The following is a 24,836-nucleotide window of genomic DNA, read 5'->3' on the forward strand; positions in this document are numbered from 1 at the left end:
TGGAATATTAACAATTGTATAGTCTAATAAGGGAACTTCTTATCGATTTTTTTTTAAAAGCTCAATCACGATTCCCGTCTAAGAAGTCTTATATAGAAAATAAGTACTTACATTCTTATAATGCTTTAGATTTTACTGAAATATTCTTTAGCGGTATTTTTTGTTTCTCACAAATGAAACACAATAGTGACCTCACAAATGAACATTGATAGTATTTTTTAAGAGAACAAAAACAGAACTCATATAAAATACTACGTAAACACAACAATGTTATCTAACGTACCCGATACTGAAGAATACACAAATAGGTTAGTTTACCTTCCAATATAAACGCACACAAATAGGTTAGTTTACCTTCCAATATAAACGCACACAAATAGGTTAGTTTACCTTCCAATATAAACGCCAAATAGAGCAGCAAGCGGTCTCTCTTAGAAGTTGTGTGAACTAAAGATGGTTATTTAGTTACAAATGTTGCCGCTAGATCATGTTGTCTTGTTAATTTTTGAGATTCACTGTTGTAGAAGAATTTTTAAATGGATTAATCTTCTTTACTTTACTTTATTTTCTATATTTGTTACTATTTAATAACTACTATTAGTCCGTTCTTCTTATTACTTTTCCAAAATAATAGAATGATTAAATGATGATGATAGAATGATTATTAGGAGAGAAGAGAAAAAACGAAAAAATAAATTTTATTAGGACAGACAACCTTACTATTTAACTATTTTTTATCGCTTCACTTGTGACCCATTTATGTATTTGTCAATTTGTTTTGTCAATCCATCTACTACACATCTCTCTATTATGCACATAACTTATTTTTCATATCAGTCCGTTAAAAATCTCTCGTACTCATACCTAATATAAATATGTTCATATTAATATATTTTGTAAGTGAGTTTGTTTATTTGCTTAGTGTTTTATATGATAATAAATATATACACACAAAAACTAACGTAAAAAAATATATAATATGAATAAATATATTGCGTTTGTGAATGTTGAGTATATTTAATGGGCGAATATAAAAATAAGTTATTTATACTACAAATATTATACTATATTTGGACCTGAATTTGCCCAAATATAGTGTAATTTCCTTTTCTAGGCAGTGTGTCTTATAGACTACACGCTGAACGTTTCTGTGCTGGTAGGATAGCGTCGGTAAAGGATTTTGGGCATCAAGTTCAACTGTAAATTGGATTTTATGGAGCACATGAATATAGGATCAGAAGGGAATCTTAACAAATGCTTGGGTTTGTATTTAGGAACACGAGGAATTTCTCTGACAGCCGTTCTTATCTCACTTATATAAGTCCCTTGTAAGACCCCATTGGTTCAGTAATTTGGAGTCCGTTTTGCAAGGTACATATGGCTTCTATTGAGGCTGTTCCAGAACAAGTTCTTTCGGTGGTTGGCTTGCCAATTGAAAATCTCTAAAGAAACCCTTAACGATTCCAATCTACAGCTAACTCTCAATATTCCTCCACTTGTCACCAAAAGAATTTATTCTGATCTCTCTTTCCTCTTCAAACTTCTCCATACTTCTCTTCCTTACCTTCTTTCTCTAATTTCTTTTAATATCTCATCCCACACTACACGAAATTCTTCTACAATATACCGTCCTGCAAACATAATTACGTTTAATACTCCTCTTTCTTTCGTATGATGTGGACAGCCAATCATTTTTGATATAGATTTCTCTGGCACTGATATACAAAAAATTGTAAATAAAGACGGATGTCAAAAATTTCTTTAAACTATTTGTATTATTATTAATTGTTGTATTTGTAAATAGTAAAATTGCATTATTGTTCTGTTTATTTATTTAAAATAAAATAAGAAAGATATGTAGCAGATAGATAGGCAAAAAAATAGAAAAGAAATAGACCAAAGTTGTCCTATGTAAGTCTAAAGTCACGAACATTGTTAAATTTGAGTATAAGGTAGACCTATAAAAGTCTTAAAAAAAGTTTCAATGTCAACTTAGGAACAATGACTTTGAACATAAGGCAATACTGAAAGAGATTGTCTTAATTCTTTTCTCTAGCACGAAAATAAAAAGGAGTCTTCAATGTACATGTAGAGAAATGTTTCTTTACATTTTTTGTTTAAATATCTTCAATTAAGATAGTAGTGGTGTGAAAAAAAAGGGCGGATTTATTCCAAAGGTAGTTGTAGTTTTTTTTTGTGTAGTTGTTGTTTTAAACTATCATGCTACTACTAAGTGAATGATTTCCTATAAGAGGAGTTAAGATAAATTACCGATCTCTTTCAAAATTAGATATTTGTATTTATCCAGCAAGAAAGAACAAGAAAAGGTAAAACTAGTATCAACCAAATCAAAGCTTTTGCTAAAGTACATAAAATAAAACCTATATATATTATTTTATTAACAATAAAACTAACTACACTTGGCACAACACGATGTAAAACAAAAAAAAACCTAGGGGAAGAGACGCTGGTACATTATATCGCAAATAAGAGTTCTTAAGCCTATTGTTTTCTGACCTGTGAGATTCATAAACCTAGTAATAAGAAATATTTTGTAAGTCGCAAAAATTCAGCGACCAAGGTACAATGGTAAATGACATCAACTGTTACCTAGCAGATTCATCGAAAGTACGCTATTTCGGCCCAACTCGACCATTGCTAAGTGTACTATTTACTTCGTGAAAGTTGAGATAGAAAACTTAAAAATTCCATCACTAAAATTAAGTATCTCTGGACTAAGTATCTTCTAAAAGACGAAAAATGAACCTGCTCAATGTTACAAGGCTTTACTTGAAGCCTTTTTTTTTTCCTAATCAAATTGCATTTAGTTAAGAGAACCAACAGTACCTTTAAAAGATAAAATTTAGCAGAAACAAACTTTGAACAAAACTTTTAAAAACTAAAACTTTACCTGCTTAATCCTGAAGACCAAAATAATTTTTAAAACTTGAGGCAAAATTTATTTCGAGCGCGTAACTATATCTGATATACTTAATATAAGACTACACTAAACCATACTTGTTCATACGAAAGAACGATGCTATCCCCTTCAAACTCTACATATTACCTACTAGAGGAAGGTTACTTCAACTGTTCTGTAAGTGCAACTGCCTTATGAATCTGTCTTGCAAGCCTTTTCTACTAAAGTTAATTCTGGAAAATAAAAATACAATAAGAACGTTTAATTTCTGTATTTCTTTTTAATTATTTTTTTTACAATAATTAGACCAGATTAATTACAACACATCGCATATTCTATTTTTTTTTTTTTTTATTACAATTTGTCAAATCTAAAATTAAATCCTATATTCATATTTATAAACGTTTTATTTATTAATATTTCAATTTAAATAAAGTTTGTTTATGCTATTTGTTCTCTTTTATTGTCCCTTTAGTACAATTCTTTCTTTCGGGGAGGTGGGCTGCTACAGAAACAAAATTTAAGTTCTTATTTTTAAATTTTAAGAAGTAGCCTTTTCTTTTAAATGTATTCTTTCCAGACAACAAAAATGATGATTTTAAAAATTCTTCTTTTATATACAAAATAAAAAAAATTACATCCAAAGATGATTTTGTTTTTATTAAAAAAAGAGAGCTTGGCACACAACATTTATGTATTTATATTTTTCTAATATATAATTATGTTTTAAATAATATTCTTTATTTACAAATATCAAAAACATATTTGTAAAACATCATTTATATATACCCATATTCCCTCCGAACTTGGGGATGTGTTCTCTATTTGCTTCGTTTTTTTTCTTTTTTTTAAAATTTAATATTTATAAAATTTTAACTCGAGATGTTCATCTGTTTACACCCTATCGGAGTTATTTACGAATTTCTAATTGTTAATAAAATTACAAGAAAAGTTGAACTAGCTTTATCTTCGAAATGCTATATTAAAACTGGGTATTGATACCTTGTCTCCAAACGTTTATTATGGTTAATTTTCCGTGATCAAATTCTTTTAAGTTAAGAAGAAGAAATTAAAAGTTGTAGCAAATATACCTTACAATCAACAAATTGATATCAGGCTTGTCAAGAAAGTAGCAATGAAGTTTCTTGTTCTAGAAAAAAGGCTGTTCCAGACCAAAGCTCTGCAAAACTACTCTAACGAGAGATTGATTTATTGCCTATTCCATAAGTTCAAATGAAAGGAGATTGATCCCCGCTTTGCCTGGCTATCTCATTTCCTTCCAGGCAAAAAAGCCCTGATCCTAGGAGGAACATCAGCGCCATTCAGTTTGCTTAGTCATTCCCATACTATTTTTCAGCTGAGGACAAGAGAGCCTGGCGCTCTAATGGTGCTAATCTACGGATTACATTACTCCCTTGATTCAAATATTTCCTGACGAGGTTAAACTGGACGCCTCTTTCGACTACTTGAATTACCGCCAAAGATAATGCTGGCTTTGAATACGTGGACCTTAGTCTAAACACTCCAGATTCAGAAAACTTGATCGGTATCCAGAAGCTGCAACCTCCTCCATTAATAGGAGGTGGCATTTAGGTCTAAGTACGATTAAATGAGCTAAGTACGAATTGATTGATTATTAGGTACGAGTGTGAATCAACAGTACAAAAGCTTGCCAAAATTAAGTTTCAAGTCGCCGAATTGAGGGAATAGCAATGGCACTGGCGTTATATAAATAAATAAATAAATAAATAAATAAAACAAAATCACTGGGAATGAATATCTAACACCCTAAGGCTAAACCCTTCTTTTCGTGACTCAAAAAATTGCAACTGTTAAACAAAAATCAGCCCAACTTTAAAGCGCTTGAAGTCATCATTTAACATTTTCCTTGCAGTACAAAGTTGAAGCATTATTGGGAAATTTATATGAAACAATTTGAAGCAGAATATCCAGGAACCCCAATCAGTGTATAGACAGAGAAACATCTGTATTTAAACAAAAAAATAATAATAACAATAATTGAATAAAAAAATAATTCCACTAATACATACTAATTGAATACATATATTTAAATATTTACAAGAGTATTTACAAATTCATAATTTTTCCTCTCTAAATATTTTGAAAGTAATATCATTCATATAAATATATATGTATATATTAAAATTAAACAATCATAAACTTACATTTATATATTTACAATATATATTTTTTTAAAAATAACATAATTTAAAAGCCTCTTTTTTTTAATATATAAGGTACATGTATAAAATTAAGTTGAAACATTTTATACAACAGTTTATGTTTTAGTTAAAAGAAAATGATTTCAAGGCTTTTCTTTTATGTAAAGTGGGAAAAAAAAAAATTAAAGGGGGAAAATGATATGTTACTGAACACGCTAAGTTCCTGCAAATCTCCGGGACTCTAAGAGGTTTGCAGAATCCTTATGCATATCTTGAACTTCCCACTTTTTCTATTTTTAAACTTAAGATCCATTGAAAACATATTTGAATATTCCATAATTAGTTTCTATCTATTCTTTCTAAAACAAATACGTTTTTGCCAATATCACAAATGTATAAATATAAAACTGATCTTATTCGGATATATATATATAATTTGTCTTTTTTTAATTAAATAACTTAATAAAATAAACTTTCAATAATTATAATATCTATACAGGTAACTCAATTAAGTTACCAAATTCACAAGTATACAACTTTATTTGACCTAAGCTAGACTCTCATCTTTTACTAATATTTATGAATATATTTTAAATTGTTACAACAGAGATTTTTTATTATTATTAATTGTTCATTAAAATTATTCTTTAAAAAAAAAACTTTTAACTATAAAATATGGCAGAATTAAATTCTCACTTTTTTTTTTGTAATTATATACATTACCTCGCAATACTCCTCTGTTGAAAAATCTAAATGCTCTCACAGCAATGATAATAATTAAAAGTGAATGAAACAACCTTTAAAAAAAGAAAAATTCATTTTAGATACAGAGAGTTTACCTTTTAGATTGAATTATTTAAGCTTAGAATATTTTTAATATAACGACAATTTAAAAAGACGAATAGCTTACACGAATTGGGCCGAACTCGCAAGAGTAGAATGCAGAAAGGAATGTTAGATATTTGGAAATAAAATTACCTGAGAATCCAGTGCGAGATTGATTGAAATTTTTTTGTGTTTGGGGGGCGGGAACTTGAATTAAAATAGTTTATTCCTAAAAATTATTAAAAAGCCAATCTAATGACTACCCGATCTAATTGTGCCTATTTGAAAAAACATGGCTGCTGTTGTTTGTTTGACAAATGGAAAGAATTATCATTAACTAGGCGAGTGTCCGTCCTTAAGTATAAAAAAGAACTGAGCCAGTAACCCAATCTAAGTCTCAACCATTCTTTCAGTAAAACCACCTGGTCTTGTTTCAGTTCCTCTACAAATTGGTCACGAGAGAGAACCTCTTTGAATTACGCAAACTCCAAAGATTCTAAGTTTGTTTTATGGAAAAAGGAGAATATATTTTTTAAAGGTAGTGGTGCCCACCGACTCGGTTAATCTTAGTCCTGCTGACACAATGTTACGACGATTTACTCTGTATTTTTGAACCTCTGGCGTGCCATGGGACATGTACAATAATCTAGAAACCTTAAATCACAGAGTTAAGAAAAAGTCTCTCAGCCAAAAAATGTCTTACGAAAAAAACAAAAAAAAATGGAAGCCTTCAATTTACTTCTTTCTTTAAAAGAGAGATACCGACATAACAGTACTGACTGATTTTTTGGGTATTCAAATGGCTTATGCAGATAATTTACCAAAGAGAAACTGGTCATCTGTTTTGAAGTAAATGTAAAGTTATTAAATTTAATGAATAATTGGTTAATATTTTCTAAACCAAAGTTAACTCAATTAAATCTTCCAGTTTACTTAAAGAAAGCCAGCTGTCTATAAGAACCAAGATTCCTTTTAAATCTCACATGGGGGGAAAAAAAAACATGGGAAAATATCCTAAAAGAAAAATATATTTAAAACTAATTATTTTCAAAATAATTAACCCTAAAAGCTTGTAGAACGTTAAAGGTCTGTGCTTATAATAACTATTTTAAGCTATAATAGTTTTTTTGTAACTTGGAAAATTTAGGTCAACAATTTGTAAAATGTCAAATCTTCCTATTTCAATAAACACAGTGAGAAAAATGTATCAAATGACTACATAAGAGGAGAAATCGCATTAACATGTTATTTTCCCAGTTTATCAATTTTTTTTTTATAATGAAATGAATAATAAAACCTTTTACAGGAATAAACATTCCTTAATTTAAAATGTACATTCAAAGCTAAACAAAAGAAACTTTTTCATAAGGAAGTCTTATGTATTCGTTAGCATATATTGTACTTTTTTTGAATGTAGAAGAAATAAAAGTTTATACTTTTTATTTGTATTATTTATTTATTTATTTTAATTGATAACAACATATCCCACACATTGAAATTTTCTTTTGCAAACGATAAATGTACACCACATATATTAGGCCAACTTTGGACAAAGCAGTTATTTTATTAGAAATAACTGATATAAAAAGTTCAATAATTTTTTTAAGCAAAATTATTTTCACATCTATTAAAACAAAAGATTAAAATAGATCCATAAAAAATTTAGAGATTTTCTCAAAACATTTTTTTGAAAATTTCCACAATATTTTCATCCTTAAAAAAATAACAAAAAATGATATGAAAACATTACTCACACATTAGTAGTATTAACGATAGTTTATTATAAAACTTTTAATTGATGCAATTTTTAGCTTTGAATAACGTAAAAAAAAAATATATATATATATATAATGGCAGGGCTAGCATAAACTTACTCACGGAAGGGATTAGCTTTGCGGTTAGCATACTGGACTCCCACGCGGAGGTCCCGGGTTCGAATCCAGCTGCTGACCCTTAGATTTTCTCTTCCTAGGAGCTTCTTACAGTTCACTGTCCGGTGATGGACAGTGTTGTCTGTAATGAGAGAACACAGTCCGGAGGCTGGCAGTGCACTGAAAAAAGCTCCGAGGGTTAATAACCTCAGCTGTTGATGCGCCAAAAAAAAAACAAAAAAAAAAACTTACAACAGTGTACTACAAAGTATTTGCACCACTTACATCTACTTAAATCTATTTACAAAAGCAAACGTTGTTTCAAGAGTAAATAAAATTTTTAATTATTAAGATAAGGATATAGGACAGAAACCTGCCACTTCTTCGTGAGTACAAGCAGTCCGCTTCAACAGATCAAAAAGAGAGTTCCAAGTAACTCTGCTAGTAAAAATGTTTTTTTTTTTTTCTTTAATCAAATGGCACATCGCCAAGAGGAAAACAATATTCAACTGAAGTCAAGCATCTTGAATTCGCTAAGGAACATATATATATATTTTTCTTGGCATTCTTCCACAGTAATTTGTATTGAAGAAAACATTTAGAGGTGAGACAATAATCTACCTCGCCACACTAATTTAGACATCTTTGTTTGCAGGATTCTTGTACTGGAAAAAAAAGAGGCTTATTTTCTGCCCGTACCCTTCTCAATTACTTTCGTTTAAAAAATAACAAACCTAACTTGTGATAACATTTACTTTGATTGCAAAGACTAATAATAATAAACTATTAATTATTTTATTAAAACAGAAAACGAAATGAGTACATACTTTTTGTTCTCTGTATATGATGGTTTTAAGCATACAAAACCTTCTTAAGAAAACAAAAACCTAAGTTTCGATAAAGCCTCGAAACTGGTTGGGAAACTTTAAAGTCAAAACCTTAAACAATAAAGCAAGATAAAAAAAAATGAAACTTCAAAATAGTTATAATCTCCCCACAATATGATGGGACTTTTATTGAAACTAATTTATTTTGTAAACTAAACACAAATGCGATGCAGTAAATGAAACTAATTTCGTTTAAAACAAACTTTTGCCATAACTTAAATGAAATAATTGAAAAAAATAAAATAGTTATCAACTCTTACCTGATGATAAACAGAAAGAAAAAAAACTGAAGTTACATAAACTAAGGTTATATTATGTTACTTTCATAAACTAAGGTTATATTATGTTACTTTCATAAACTAAGGTTATATTATGTTACTTTCATAAACTCTTCCTTTATAGTTTTAAGAATTAAACTCCATTGCAAGGTTTTATTCCTATACATCCTATGGAACAATACATAAATTATCATCTCAGTTTAAAACTATTACTATTTATTGACTATACATTTTAATTATATGAAATTGCATTAAATTAAAAATCTTCATATAAAAAAAAAGATGCACAATTATTATTAATTGTTAAGAACACAATAAACCAAAAATTACAAACTATGATGGTGAAAAGTACGTGTGAAAAACATAAAATCTATTCAGAAATAGTTGATTGTCGGGATGGGCGAATTGGACATTTAAGGGGTGACCGGTAACAAAGGTAATAATTCATTTAAGGGCCAGTAAAAATATGTATATACAGGGTAACCATGGTTACAGGCTCCACCCACTTTTTTTTTAACGGCGGGAAATTTCGAAAAAAAAATAAAAAACACGTATTTAATCATTTTTAGTCTAGTTTATTTTCAGTGATTGACCCACTTTTTTAAACTCCAATATCTCGAGATACAGAATCCAACTTTTTTTTTTCAAATGGAACGTTATAATTTTTTTTTGCATATTTTTATAGTATTTTAGCTCCTAAAAAAAAAATGTTAAATCGGTTAGGTTTTTCAAAAGTTATGGTAATTTAAAATATTGTAACGAAGTTGACCTGGGCATAGAAGAAAGGCCTAGATTGTTCTAGGGGTTGAGCGATCAAAGTCAGTAACAGGCCGCCACTGCATAAACAAAAGGCCGGTATCTACCTGTGGCAGAGAAGAAAGGCCTAGATTGTTCTAGGGGTTAAGCGACCAAAGTCGGTATCAGGCCACCACTGTGTAAACAAAAGGGCCGGTCTCTACCTGAACTAGAAAGGAAAGGGCTAGATTGTTCAAGGAGTTAGTGACCTGTGTAAAAGCCAGCAAAGAGAAAGGCCTCAGTTGGGGTGGTGGCATATGTGTTTTCCCAGCCAGTGATTGACAGTTAGGAGCGAGACAGAGAGTAGGAGGAGGGCGGCCCCAGCTGAGGTGGTGGCAGTATGTTTTCTCCAGCCAATGAACGTCAGGAGGGCGTGGAAACTTATGCTCAGAGAGTTGGAGGAGGGCAGTCCCAGTTGGAGGGAGGCACGCAGTTAAAAGGAGGCAGACACAGCTGGAGAAGTCAGTTTTAAGGAGTCATTAGAGTTGTTAATCAGTTTTAATCAGTTAGTTTTGAATGAGTCTGGGAGAGACGTTAGTTTGGAGAGACACTTTGGAAGTGACAGTTTGAGAGAGTCAGTGTTGCGGAGTGCTTCAGAGATAGCTAGTCAGGCGGTTAGTCAGTTAGTGAGTAGAGCTTTGTTTGTGTAGCAGAGACTAGTGCAATTCGGTGCAGTGCGGACCAGTGGTCAGTCGTGGAACAGTTTTGTGGCGTACGTAGTGAGTTAGTAACAGTAAACTGTTGTGACTGTTGTAAATGGTTACTGTAATGAATAGCGTTAGTTGCTAGTAAATGTTAATGTGAGTAAAGGTAATGTGTTAATAAATCAGGTTATTACTTACAAATTTAGCGAGTTTTATTATTTATCAAACCCACATATTATTTAATAACTAGTGGCAGGCATTAGTTGTGTAAGTAAAGTTCTTTCTTAGTAAAAGAACAAGAAAAACTTTACAATATGAAAAAAAAATTTCTGTTTAATTTCAAAATTACCTTATGTTTTTTAAAGAAGCTGTTCATCAAACTGTCCATCAACCATCAACGATAGGCAAGCCAATACTTTGGACTCCCACGCTCTGTTTGTAGCAGCACTTATGGTGGCAAAGTCAAGATATTGGCTGGCTAGAGTTATTCGATGTTCCAGATCTTCGACTGAAGCCACGGGATTAAGGTTACTGTACACTTTATTTTTTAGATATCCCCACGCAAAATAGTCCATTGGGGTTAAGTCCAGAGATCGAGGTGGCCATTGGATGGGACAATGAGTCCCTAATCACTTTTCATAGAAATTTCTGTCCAAGTAACTTCGAAAAAACTCTCGCATTATGTGCTGTGCGGGCAACCATCTTGTTGAAAATACATATCTAGCCGACGCTGTAGAGGAACATCTTCAAACAGAACTGGCAAAATGTCTTTTAAAAACAGTTACGATACCTTGCACCAGTTAAGTTCTCTCTGTAGAAGTATGGGGCCGATTAGTTGATTTCCTAAAACTCCACACAAAACGTTTGTAGAAAAAACAACCTGAACGTCAAATAACTCTAGCCTGCCTAGATCTTGACTTTGCCACCATAAGTGTTGTTACAATCAAAGCGTGGGAGTTCAGAGTTTTGGCTTGCCTATCCGTTGATTGTGCATAATTTGAACAGACTCTTTAAAAAAAATAACGGTATTTTGACAATAAACTGAAATTTGTTTTTCATATTTTAAGTTACCATAACTTTTGAAAAAACCTAACCGATTTCAAAATAATTTTTTTGGTTTTTTTTTTTTTGGAGCTCAAATACTATAAAAATATGCAACAAAAAATATAACGTTCCATTTGAAATAAAAAGTTGGATGCTGTATCTCGAGATACAGGGGTTTAAAAAAGTGGGTCAATCACTGAAAATAAACTAGACTAAAAATGATTAAATAAGTGTTTTTTATTTTTTTGGAAATTTCCCGCCGTTTTAAAAAAAAAGTGGGTGGAGCATATAACTTTGGTCACCCTGTATATATCAAAAAATAAATACAGAATTTTTGCTATCCTAGGGAATGACATGTGTCATTCCAATTCTCAATCCAATTCTGCTTTTAACTTTTGTAGGCAAGACATTTGATCTTAATTTCTGGTCTAACTTCATTGGGTTTTCTGGAATTTTATATATATATATAAAAAAAAAAAGAAAAAGTTTTCTAAAGGAATCTAACTTGACATTTGGGATTTGTGCGAGGTTTAAAAAGAATCATTTTATCTAAGAGCACTGAGTACACTAACGTGGGGAAAAAAATACAAACTGACATCACCTATAAATGTTGTAGCTTATATTTTAGGTAAATTGAATTTTGATTGGTTGACGAAAAAAAAAGTATAACAATATATTTTTTAGTTATTTTTCGAATTGTATGTTCTGTAGAGGTGTCGGTCTTGAAAATAATATTATATATAATATAACTGGCAAAGTAAGGTACAGATGAGTTTTCATCAACCTGATTGTGTTTTGATTCTGTGATTATATGTGTATCCAACTACTTATAACAACTGCCACTCATGGTAGCATACATTCGTGCCGATCGTTAGCCAATTATAAGAAAAAAAACTATTTCTTAAGCCATTAAAACCCCCCAAAAAATATAGGACTTATAAGTAGAAGACAACCATTATCCGCCTCCTGTTTAAAACAAATTACGGTAGAAATAAATTAAAAAAAAAAAAACTTGAAGCTTCTGAAGGAGTTGCGAGGTTAAAAGGAAAACTATTCTCTCTACCTGAGATTTCTCGGTCTAGAATGGCTAACACCGCAGAGTATCCTTTTGAAAGCCTGTCGGAAATCTGGTGAGAATATTGTGTAAATGACCGGATTCAAGGTTGAATTAAAATAGCCCAGCCAAAGGAATAAAGATGCTAGATTCTCATTAATATAACATGTATGACATAAAGGCATCAAAAGAGCCATTATAAAGAATGGCAACCAACAGACAACAAACGCTCCGGTAATTATCGCTAAAGTTTTCGCCGCTTTTCTTTCCCGTTTCGCTTCGATAGATTCTTTTTTAGCGTCTCGTTTTGGTTTGGTTTGGACAACGGGCGTGGAAGGCGGTTGTAACGGCGGCGGTGGTTTAGAATTTGCCGTTAATTCTGCTGTAGACCGTTCAGGACTCACATTGGACGGTGTGTGGCCATGATTGGTGCTAATTGTGAACGCCGTAGTCGCTCCAGCATCACTGCCTTCTTTATCTGTTTCCACATTACCTTCTACTAGTGCCACCTCGCCTGTTCGCTTTGTCTCCCATTCTTGCACCAACCTGAACCAATTAACACTAATTAAACTCAATCTGGTTAATTTTTTTTAAAAAAAGAAAAATATTATACGTGTTTATAAGTGGAAGAATTTTTAGTTTTTAGTTATTTTATATGTAATTACATGGTATTTTAATTTGTTTAATATGTGTATCAATACTCCATTTGTATAGAGTAATACCCTGAAAGCAAATAAAATTATACTTATACTTATAAGTGGGAGAGAAAACTTTTCTCCAAGTGGCAAGATTTAGACAGTTTGCTAAACGATTCTGAACCCTTCAATCACTTAGCATTAACGTGTTGATCTCGATTGAACTAATGCACTGAAGTTCTGCACATTTCCAATTCTTTCAAAGTTCAAGTTTTCCATCCAAGATAAGAAATACGGAAAAGTTTCTCAGATAAAGGTTGCAATAAATCTTATTGGTGTACAATTTTCAGTAAGGAGTTTGAATTTAAGTAAAATTTTTAAAAATTATTATAGAAGCACAGAATAAGATCTTAAAAGAAAATTAGTAAATTCAAAATTTATAAAAACAAAAAAGAATAAAATAGTAGGGATTATTAAATGAGAGCATTTATGGAGATTGTGACAGATATCTATAAGACAATTTATGTTTTTCTAAGAAAAAAGACAAACTCTACGGAGTCGTACTTCAAAATAAAAACAAATTTAACTACAAAAAGAAAAGAATTTTCAAGAACAAAAATGACATGGCAAGGTAGTTACGAGAATTCTCTCTTACGTAATTCTCTGAACTAAAAATACTGTAATTATTTTTTTATATACCTAAGAAAAGATCAGACGGATGATTAAATTAATACTGGAGAAGTAAAAACTGTCGCTGCAACAACCTGGTCGGATACTAGAAGGTAGGTCAAGTAAATAAGGGAGTTGACTAATGGAAGAAGTAAAGGACTTGAGAAATGAACTAGTGGGAGACTTAGTGAAAGGTGCGTGACCTAAGTGGTGAATACAGTCAAGCCTCAACTAACCCACTACCTTCAAAGAAAGCCTCCTGGTCCCCCAATGTGAAAAGCCGACAAACTTTTCTTTTCACTACTACTACTACCACTACTAGCAACTCAAATGGCTTACACCCAGTCATGTCACGTGCAGCTCGTAAAGTTTTTGCTTTCTTAAACAGCCGTTAAGCGCTGATAAGGTCTCCAAAAGAAAATTACAGTTCACCTAAAGAGAAGTATTGTCAGGTGCTATTAAGATGATTTTGTAAAAAAAAAAAAAAAAAAAAAAAAAAAAAACGGAACCAGATTGAATTTAAAAATGAAATACTTCGAATATGATGATTAAATAATATGAATTACTTTTTTTTTTTTTGTAAAAATTGAACTTCAGAATCGATTTTATAAAAATACATTTCCAAAGATTGAACTAAGACAGAAGTAACAGCTTTCAGCAAAGTTCGAACAATCTTCCACTTGAGAAGGTTATAGTGTAACCTTATATTCACTGCCATCATAAGTGCTTAATGCTTTTTGCAAACATGACTTGCTATCTTCAGGAAGATAAGAAATAAAGACCATTCAATAATATTTCAATTAAAATAAAGGATAAAAAAAAAAAAAAAATCAGAAATTGGGGAAACTTCCAAATGAGGGATTGTAATCCCGTCTTTTCTGTAAATATCCTTGGAAGAATTCAAATAAAATTTAAAGATTGAATTGTATATGTTATACATCTTTTTTAGTAACTGATTCATTCATTCAAGACAGAAGAAAAACTTTTGAAACCTACCCTAATAGTTTAAAACGGCCGTCGTCGCCATAGAAAGGACGGTAAATCGTAGAAATGGTGGATGATAGAATAGATTAGATTAAATTAGGCCTACGCCACGGCGACCCCTTTGGATCTATTGTGGCTCCCCAACTTTAGAGCTAGCCCTCCAAACCTGTCCGTTTAATCAGACTCTTAATTCTGGAGAGCGAACTCCAGGGTAAAGCTCTCAAGACCTTGGTTTTTCCTCCCCAAGTAACATCCTTAGCCAGACAAGCCCCTCACACTGACACAACACGTGCAGTGCCGTTTTCTACACCTCTTCCTGACAGAACCTACAGAGGCTATCATCTGCCAGGCCCTTGCGATGCATGTGTTTTCTGTGCCTGCAGTGGCCTAGTTAATAGGCCTACAATTATCCTTATACCCCCCCACGCGGCCTTGACGGATTAATTCTGCAGTCAGCCTCTGAATACCTTCGCCTGTCTCTGCCCAGTGATGTTGAGCCACCACTCCTGAGATCTACTCTGCAGTTAATGGCCGCAGAGTGGTGGATGGTATTTACGTCATAGTTCAAAAATAGCCTTCAGGTCGCTTCCCACTTATGATAGCAAAACAACCCTCTTGAAAATGTAATTAGGTCTTCAGTGCTGGATAATATCTTTAATTTTATCCTGCCTTAGCATGCATTTATATTATTATCTTAGCATATCACGTGTTTTATGCGTTCATGGTAATGTTTTACTATATGACGATGGATAAAGGTCCGAAATTGGTCAGGGGTATAGTGCTGAGATGGATAAAATCAAAGACAACAAACCTCTGTTCCCCGTTGCTGCGGAAGGAATTTCTTTCAAAAAATTTTGCTTCTTGGCCCCAGCCAATCATTATAACGAACATCACATAATAACGGCCATACAACCAATTAATTCTTTAGATAATTAATAGCCATTACTTTGCCACAGAATTATTTTAACAATAACATCCAGTTAACCTCATGTAAGTAGCCCTCCACAAGACTTAACTAAAACTAAGGATAAAGAAAATAAAACAAAAAAATTATACTTACTTCTTTTTCGATAGGAACTTAAACGGGCCGCTAGATTTCTGTTTACCATCGATTTTCATTTGAGCGGTATGTTGTTTTGTACGTCTTCTTCGGATTCTTTTTCTTGCAGTTTGAAATATTTTCCAATACAGTACCAAAATAACTAACAAAGGTACATAGAACGTTGAACACGTAGCAAATATTTGGTAACCTACATCTTGTGATACTAAGCAACGTTGCTGTATTGTTATACGATCCAAATAGTCTGGATCTTTCCAGCCGAATTGTGGCGCTAATGAGACGACCAAAGCAACTGACCATACAACCACGATCATACCGACAATGCGACCACGATTTCGGGTATGAATGTAATCAACATTAGTCACTGCCCAATATCTGGAAACAAAACAAAATGTGTAATGAGTAAAATTATTTATTTTATAAGCTTTAACAAATTAATAAAGTTTGTTTTCCAACAAATTATTTGTGGTTTAGTTAATTTTGTATCTGCCATAGCCCGCATCTTTTCTTTATTTCTGACCAATTTTGGACTTCACAAAGAGTTTGATAGATTTATGGATAAAAGTTCGTAAACAGGTGAGAATGCTAGCTTTAAACGATTCAAGAGTAATTTCTGAGTTCTATTTATTAGAAGTGCCTTTAATGGAGACCAAAGTAGTAGTTGATGCGCTAAAATTATAGGAGGGAGACTTAAAAATGCAAAAGGAGTGGTTAAGTTAAAGCTGACCGCATTAAAAGTACAGTAAAAACTAAATACCACTTGATAACACATCATGCTAAATTGTACCACTTCGTAAAAATGATTGTATTTCGTGAAATTTGTTATTCCGAGTGTGTTATTCTATTATTATTATCTTTATTTGTGTAGAGATACAATGTATCTGTTACAAAGGAGTTCAAGTTCATGTTCACTTTATAAACTTTATAAAGTGTAAGATCTTAGTTTTAAAACTTTTTTTAATCAATTAAAAATTGCGTACATATTTTTTTCTCTTCAAAATTATTAATTAATTTACAAAGTTCTTCTTTAGGATTATTACATTTGTTCCCAAATATAAATTAATTTCTTTTAAGCATTCAACTACCTGTAAGTACCAATTAAATTTAATGTTGCTTGGATAGAGCTTACTCGTTACAATCCAGTCTCTTTAAGCAGATATTTACATAGTTATCATTTAAGTTCTGTCACATGATAATTCTATTAAATTTTTCTTTAAGTTTTATTGATAATGATGTAGCTTTTCCTAAATTTTCTTTATAGAAAGGGGCTTTGAAATCTGATTATCATTTGTGTTTTCGGGTTTTGGGAAAATACTCCACGAAAGACAATTTTAATTCTGTTAAATGTGCTATTATATTTTCTCGGATATCTTGAGAATAGATTAACCTTATTACTGTACATATTAACAACTTTACTGTATAATATTATTATTTAAAATAATTTTTATGAATTATAGGAATAAAACGTTTCTTTATAATTTTTTCATGATTTAATTTTTTATGTCCGCTATCATTGATTATTTTTCGCGTACCACCAACCAGCAACTCGCGTACTCGCAAAACGCTGGTCTAAAAATCTATTTGCTCGTTGTTCGTTACATCCTTACGTTAACATCAATACGTTTTCTTTCGATAAACGTGTTTAGAAATCCTAACTTAAAGTGTCTAAAATACTCGCGTGGTTTTAACGTTATAGAAGATTTTTTATTAAAATTTCTTAACCACAAAAAAAACCAAATAAAAAATTTAATTTATTACCCTGAAATAAGTGACATGGAGCATGCGTGAAGCAATATAAAGTGGTAGTTGATACAGTTAAAACCCAGGGTTTTGTGGTTTAATTAAAAACCCAACGCAATTCAGAATATGCTTCCTCTATTGGCCAACTAGTGAATGTTTATATACCCAACAAAACTAGTGTGAAGATTCATGGATACAATTTTTTTGGAGCAGAAGATGTAAACGTCTAGGATACTTTTTTCAGGCGGGGCTTAACGTCCAACTTACCAAATTAGGTGTCGGTGGACGGTGGCGACTAGCAAACATACTTTACTGTAAATTTCTCATATTAACCATTAAATAAAATCCAAGGCCTAAGACCGGGAATCGAACCCAGTACCACAAAGCATATTAGTCTAGGATACTTTATCAAATTTCTGGGCAACTATTTACTTTTAATTGCTTTAAATGATTTATATATTTGTGAAAAACGTTAAAAATAAAAATTTAAAAAAAAGAACGAGCGGTAAAAGATTATTTGCAAGAACTAGCAATTTTTTTTTAGAGAGAGAGACAATTGCAGAAGAAACATTTACAATTATAATGATGTGAATTTTTTATATATTTATCTATGCAAATTAGATGGTAATTCAGTAAAGTCGGCGGGTGAGAAACTTACGAATGCGACTAAAGAATCATTTTTTTTTATTTTCTCCTACTGGTGAGATGGAAATTATCACAATCCTGCCTTATAAATCCTCACCCTACTAGATATTCCTTATAGATTTCTCTTATTTTCACTTTGCTCCACTAGATTCTCATCAATCCACAGTGGAGTTCCTCAAGGATGTGTTCTTTTTTCCACCGCAGATATCCCCCATCCAGAAACAATCCTCTAAATCCAGTGCTTCCCAACCTTATTCTGGCCATGGCACATCAGTCAGATACCAAACAGTAAACGGCACACTGGAACTGAAATTTCATTTTAAAATGACGTATTATGCTCTCAACTAGTGCTGTAATAACAACACCTATTACAATCCAACAAAAATACAAGTTTTCGTGGCAGGCTTTAACATTAATTAATAACAAACCCAATCATTCACCCGTCTATACCGTTCTACATGTATACAGTAGCAATCAATCTTATAACAAAGAAATTCTTTATTTTAATGTCCATTATTGATGTCAAGAAGTGCCCCTGTAATTCATGTAAAATTGTAACCAAAAAGAAAGTGATTATAAAAAGCCCCACTAAATGTGATTAAAGTTACCAAAAACTGAACAGTCAATAAAGATGAACGAAGAAAGCTGTGACATATTTTACTAGTTTATAGTTGAACAGTTACTAGCCAAGTGACCAACAGTGTGTGGTTAATGCGACGGCTGACTTTGCAAGGACCACAATGAAAGTGTTTCAATTTGAGCGTTTAGGTTTGTTTTTTTTTAGAAACTGATGGTATTCCCGCATCATTTTGTGTAAAATTTCATTATAGGAATATGAGATTAAAATATATTTTAACTTATAATCCATTTTAATGCAACGCGTGGCACAATTGGGTGCCTCGGCGCAGCATAGGTTGGAAAGCACTGCTCTAATCAGATGGCCAAAAATCGAAGAAATTGTGTTGAATTAGAAATTTAGAGCTTTGAAATTATTAAATGAATTAATGATTTAAAGGGTGCAAGTTTTAATGTTTAAATTCCTACGATAATATAGCCAATTCATAAGTTCCAGTCGTTTAGTTAGGAAGAAGAATAGAGTAAGGTTATTCTAGGGACCCAATTCGTGTTTTTTTAAGGCTGAGTTACCTCTGACTTTCGCTTAAATCTAATAATTCTACAATGTTCCACAAGTCTTTTATAATTTACAAAGAATTTTATTTTATTAATACCCCCTCTCCTAATTAGGGAGTTAGAATTTATTATTAAAGGAACTTTTAAGTTTCTTAATAGGATAATAAAATTTAAAGTGGTTATTTTAGGTTTAAAGCAAAAAAAACACCTGAACGTTAAATTCTAACGCCAACCATCCTTATAACTAGCATTTAAAATAATCCCTTTATCTAGTTTGTGCCCTATTAAATTTTGTAATCCTCTTTAGCACGGAAAAGTAATCAAAACAACTTAAATTTTCCAGCAAGATTAAAATTGTAAATGAAAAACTTTTAAGTAAATTAATAAATTCCTTTAATTTTTTTTATATTAACTTCGTTTTCATTTTTGCAACATTTTTCCAAATTATTGAAGTAATATCTTTCAAGATTTTACACAAAGTTTTCTCTTGATCTTTTTTAAAAGCTTCTCTCTATCATAATTTACTTTCCATACAAATTCAAATCAATAAAATTAAACTCAGTTTTCTTTATATTTATTAGGGTGTTCCTTTTCTTTAAAGAAGAAAGTGATTTCAAAAGTTTTGCTTTGTCAAAAGAAAATTGTAAACCATTTAAAATTTCATCATTGAATTGAAATATTAATTATATAAAAGTATTTTATATTTCTGTCAAATATATTTTAAATATGAAAAGTTTTTCAGGTTATAAATAATAAACTTTAAACCAGATCCTGGATATAGCTTCTAGCGGACTTAATTGAATTTCTAAAGTAAACAAGTTTTTATGGCCACGAAGTTTGACGTTTTGATCATTAGAAAAAAAAAAAATTACTAAAAATCAATGATGAAATACAATTACAGCGTCTACACGAGGTTTTTATGTGACAGTAATCAAGTTACTAAAGCAGCAAAGGTTGTCAATTCATAAGACAAACTTATTTAAAAATTAAAAGAATATTTATAATAATTAAATAAGAATAATTAAAAAATAATTAAAAGAACAGTTGAATGGTAACTCAGGGCTTTGTACACATCGGAACGAAGTTACTTACTCCATAGGGGCCGTACTTAAATTACGTAACGAACGCAAGGGGGGAGGGGGGTAAGGCTCGATTGTTACCATTCGTTATGGTTCGGGGGAGGGGTTTTTTTAATGCTTGTACGTAATTTTTCCAATTGAATCTATAATTTTTTGGTCATTAATGGAAAAATACTAACGATATTTTTCGCGCCAAATTCTACTATAGCCAACCTTCATACTAAGTGATAATGTAATTAAATAAGTAATAAATAAAAAATATATGTTTGATTTTAATTAAATACTATGCAATGACGATATTCCATAACAAAAAATTACGTACATTTGGCTAGGGGGGGAGGGGAGGTTGACATTTTGTTACGATCTGTTACATCGGGGGGGGAGGGATTAAAAAGCTCTTTAAATTGCGTTACGTAATTTAAGTACGGCCCCCATAGTTATATACTATGTAATAATATGTTCCAAGTAATAGACTATTCCTTGCGTTCGGCTAAAAGCCAAATGGTTAAGACTGTTTAGTCCAAGATCTTATGTTAATATTACTGGATTCCGATGTGATGGTAGGACAGTTGTTACTGTTGTAAAGAAATAGTTACGGTTGGAGGTAGAGAGAGGACCCAGTCTAGAGTGGGAGAAGACATTATTTGCCGTCATACCCACCTTGCAAGAAAACAGACTTGATAACAGCAGGACACATTAAGAACCTCCGAATCGATGGAAAACAGTCACCAACTGAATCATCATTTCGAGAGTACCTGCAGCATTCGCTCGAACAATAACTTCATGTCTATATTTTGCTTTAGAATCATTAATTCATAAGTAACCGTACTATGAAACCCAAAAATTATGTTAGCTCGGTATATTACAGTAGTTTTTTTAAAAATAAATTTAAGGCCCACCTACTCCTAAGTTTAATGGCGCCACTACCGGACTGTGAACTGTAAGAAGCTCCTAGGAAGAAAAAAAATCTGAGAGCCATCAGGTTGTCTCGAACCTGGGATCTACGCGTGGGCCATACTCATCAACAAACAACATTTACCATCCCTCCCTAAATTTACTAACCTTGTTATCCATTACATCTATAACAACAATTTTATATTACGTTAAGTGGAAATAAAAAACAAATATATTCTCACCTATCCACAGCTATGGCCACAAGATGTAAGATGGAAGCTGTACAGCAAAGAACATCCGACGAAGTCCACATATCGCATAGTTCTGGTCCTAGAATCCAACCTTGGCTAATCTGTAAAAGTGAATTTTCAGTTAATTTCAATTTTAGTAGGAAGAATCCTGAATCATGTGATGAAATGTTTAATTCAACTTGAAAATTTTGAAAACGAAATAATATTAAGTCGATAAGTAATCAATAATTTTTTTTCTTTTTTAAATTGTGTCTGCTACAGCAAAGTTCCGAATATGGCAAGAATACCATATGATTTTCATTATCTTAGAATGCTAAGGCTAACGTTACATATATCAGTTTGAAGAACGATATCAGGGATCACCTCTTAGAGGTGCCTTGATGGACTCGAAGTTCTCAAATAGAAATCAGCATTAATGAGTAAACGCTACCTGAGGTGGCCAATGATTCAGTTACCACAAGAATTATTAAAACTATAATCGGGAAAAAGAGAAGGAAAATTAGCCCTCTCTCTGCATCTGATTGGCAGACTCTTCGGCCCACCTTTTTCTTGTGATTCTTGCAGCCCAGCATTTCATAATGACATCTCTGTAACTAACGTTTAATGTCACTGCTCTTAGTTCTTACAATCTTCACTGCAATAAAATATAAAATAATAATCAGCCTTTAAGAAGTTCTAAATTTTGAGTTTGCACATTGTCTCCAACAATTTTATTTACAAATTTGTACTCTTATTGCTCTAAGATCTAGAACTTATTTAAAGAAAAATCCTTCAAAAGATTTCAGGAGGAGTTCCTGTTTAAAGCAAAGGTTTTGGGTGAGACTTTTTTTTTTAGCCAGTGAGTTTATTACTGGTCATCAAAAACTAGGAGTCTCTCCTACTCAAATTCCTATCTCATACTACTCAACGTGGTCCAATTTATAATTACGTGATGAACTCAAATAGAATGATTACAGTACAACCTTTCTTTATGCAAGGAAACAGGGAAATTAATTTCAATTAAAAGAAAACTGCAGGAGCAAACCTTTTTCTAATTTATTATTAACTCAGAAAGACAATAAAAGGTCGTAAAAGTAATAAAAAAAAAAAAAGCAATAAAAACTGCTAAAACAGACGTAATAATTCTAAAAAGGTTATAACATGAATTATAAAAGTAATGGTGAAGAGTGGGAGAAAAGTGGTGGCTATTATTTTGTAAACAACAATAGTAGCAGATTGTAAGGAAAGAAGAAGAAGCTATGTTCACAATGTTAGTTTAACTACATCATAAAGTATCAAAACAGCGCTCTAGAAAATAAATGGAAGACAATATAAAAGATGACACTGGCAAAGGGGAAAGACAGCGCAACATGGAAGGGAGAATACTGAAATGGCAAGTAGAAGAAAAAAAAGAAAATGCGAAGAAAATTCTTAGGATGACCTGTAATATAAGAGGTGTGGACTTCGTACAGTATTTATCAAATTACCCACTCACTCAAGATGACAACTTTGTACTACCATCAAAGTCTCAACTCTCTATTTCTCTCTGGTCTTGGAATCTTCCTTTAGATGCTATTCACTAATTAATATTATACTTTACGATTGTGACTTATAATCTCTTTGCACACTTACATACCAAGTGTACAATAAAATGTACTCTAGTCTTTATTAAACTTGTTTAATCTAGATCTTAAAACCAGACACTCTAATTATAGACCATATCTTTAGGTTCTTTCAGAAGAAAATTCATGCAATGGTTACAGATGTCTAATTTAATATTGGCAATGCAGATTATGATACTCAGCTTGTAAGCATTCCTAGCCACTATTAAAGCACTAAGTTCTTACTCTCGGGAGTGATATCTGCTTATGTCTTGAATGCGACATGTCAGTCCATCCCTTTAAGTCCTAAGAAGACAAATTCTATGAGCACTGGTTAGCGTCAAGAGACTTTGGCATTTTAAGAACAGGGACAGTTTTAAGAAAAGAAGTATTAGCCAACAGCCTTTTAAGAAAGAAACTTATTTTGTAACCCTGAGTTACTAGACACTTAAAAAATAAAAACTCTGAGAAGACATTAAGGTCTCACTGGCGAGAAGTAACTATTCGGTTCATGCTCCTTACGTTTCTGTGAATTAGGTGACATCACAAAGAGGTAAGAGGGACTATCTACTCTGGTTTCCGCTGCACGTTGGCCCAGCCCTTGTGGGGACTCTGCAACAGCAGGCAAAGAAAAATATCCGGTCAGATTGAGTTGTTATTTCTAGTTTGTGTTACAGGCAGGCCAATGTGGCTAATCCTCAGTGCTCGATGAACTCCCAAAATTGGCACTTCAAATAAAATAGTTGGAAATGCACTAAGGAGGATGCACATCACTAACCATGGGTAACCGACCAGGCTTTCTTTAAAAATTCCTTGGGATAAGACAAAATCGAATCACGGAAAAACTAAGACATCTTAATAAATTATGTTTCAGAGAAAACACATCTTCATCTCCCAGAAATGAAAAGGAAATTTATCAACTTGAATGAAAGGTCAATTAAATACAAATGTTTCAGAAATTGAAGTAATTTGGTCTGATTCAGTATTCCCATTGAACAGTAAAGATTACCTGTTAATTAACCCTTTCCGGGCCGAATTATTGTACAGAAAAAATGCAGATGAAAATGTAAAAATCACGACTTGTGCCTCAACAGACATGAAAGAAAACTAAAATGATGCCAATTATACCAAAATTAAGCATGAAATAATACATTTTAAACTAGTGATGCCATATGGCATCATCGAGCTGGAAAGGGTTAATTATATTTTCAAGACATTTTATATGCTTTCCAAGCGACAGAGTAATCTTCATTTATTGACATGCACAAAACTAAATCAGAGGCAAAACTTACTACAATAATTTCTCTTTCAGAAACTTCAGTTTCTCTTTCTATCTACTTTCTCTGACTGCCAAACTAGTAAACCTTCTTTCTGAAGTTCTGCCAAAGTAAGAAGTTACCAAAGAATAAGTCTTCTTCTGCCTTAAATAGTTTAGAAGTATAACAAAAAAACTTTTTATCATTTTCTTTTCAAATTCGAATTTAAAAAACTTTTCTTGATTTAGAATTTCTTTCTCTTGTTATTCGTATATGAGAGTATTAAGATTGCATCCACTCAAAATTCGAGTTTTCTCCAGTATTGCATGTTGTTTTTAAGTAGACCAACTTTTACAATAATAAAATAAGCCCGCATTCAATGTACGAATAAAAGCTCATAAATTCTAAGCA

General features: G+C 31.9%; 1 protein-coding gene across 16 annotated transcripts in view; it reads right to left on the reverse strand.

Annotated features, from left to right (window-relative positions):
* Positions 1-24,836, reverse strand: part of LOC141447435 (5-hydroxytryptamine receptor-like) — a 427,009-nt gene that overhangs the window by 7,351 nt on the left and 394,822 nt on the right. For 11 of the 16 annotated variants that reach the window (XM_074114951.1, XM_074114959.1, XM_074114958.1 and 8 more), the window contains 4 exons: positions 21,581-21,690; positions 15,850-16,224; positions 2,912-13,047; positions 391-515 (listed from right to left, as the gene is read on the reverse strand). In XM_074114951.1, the coding sequence (XP_073971052.1) occupies positions 12,507-13,047; positions 15,850-16,224; positions 21,581-21,690 (1,026 nt within the window). In that variant the 3' untranslated portion in view covers positions 391-515; positions 2,912-12,506. Of the gene's footprint in view, positions 1-111; positions 343-390; positions 516-2,911; positions 13,048-15,849; positions 16,225-21,580; positions 21,691-24,836 lie in introns of those variants that run through there. The other 5 variants (XM_074114961.1, XM_074114960.1, XM_074114956.1 and 2 more) reach the window with 2 other exon arrangements.

The sequence above is a fragment of the Rhodnius prolixus genome, unplaced genomic scaffold, assembly GCF_049639745.1.
Source record: "Rhodnius prolixus isolate KJV_2025 unplaced genomic scaffold, Rpr scaffold_7, whole genome shotgun sequence".
Lineage (NCBI taxonomy): Eukaryota > Metazoa > Arthropoda > Insecta > Hemiptera > Reduviidae > Rhodnius > Rhodnius prolixus.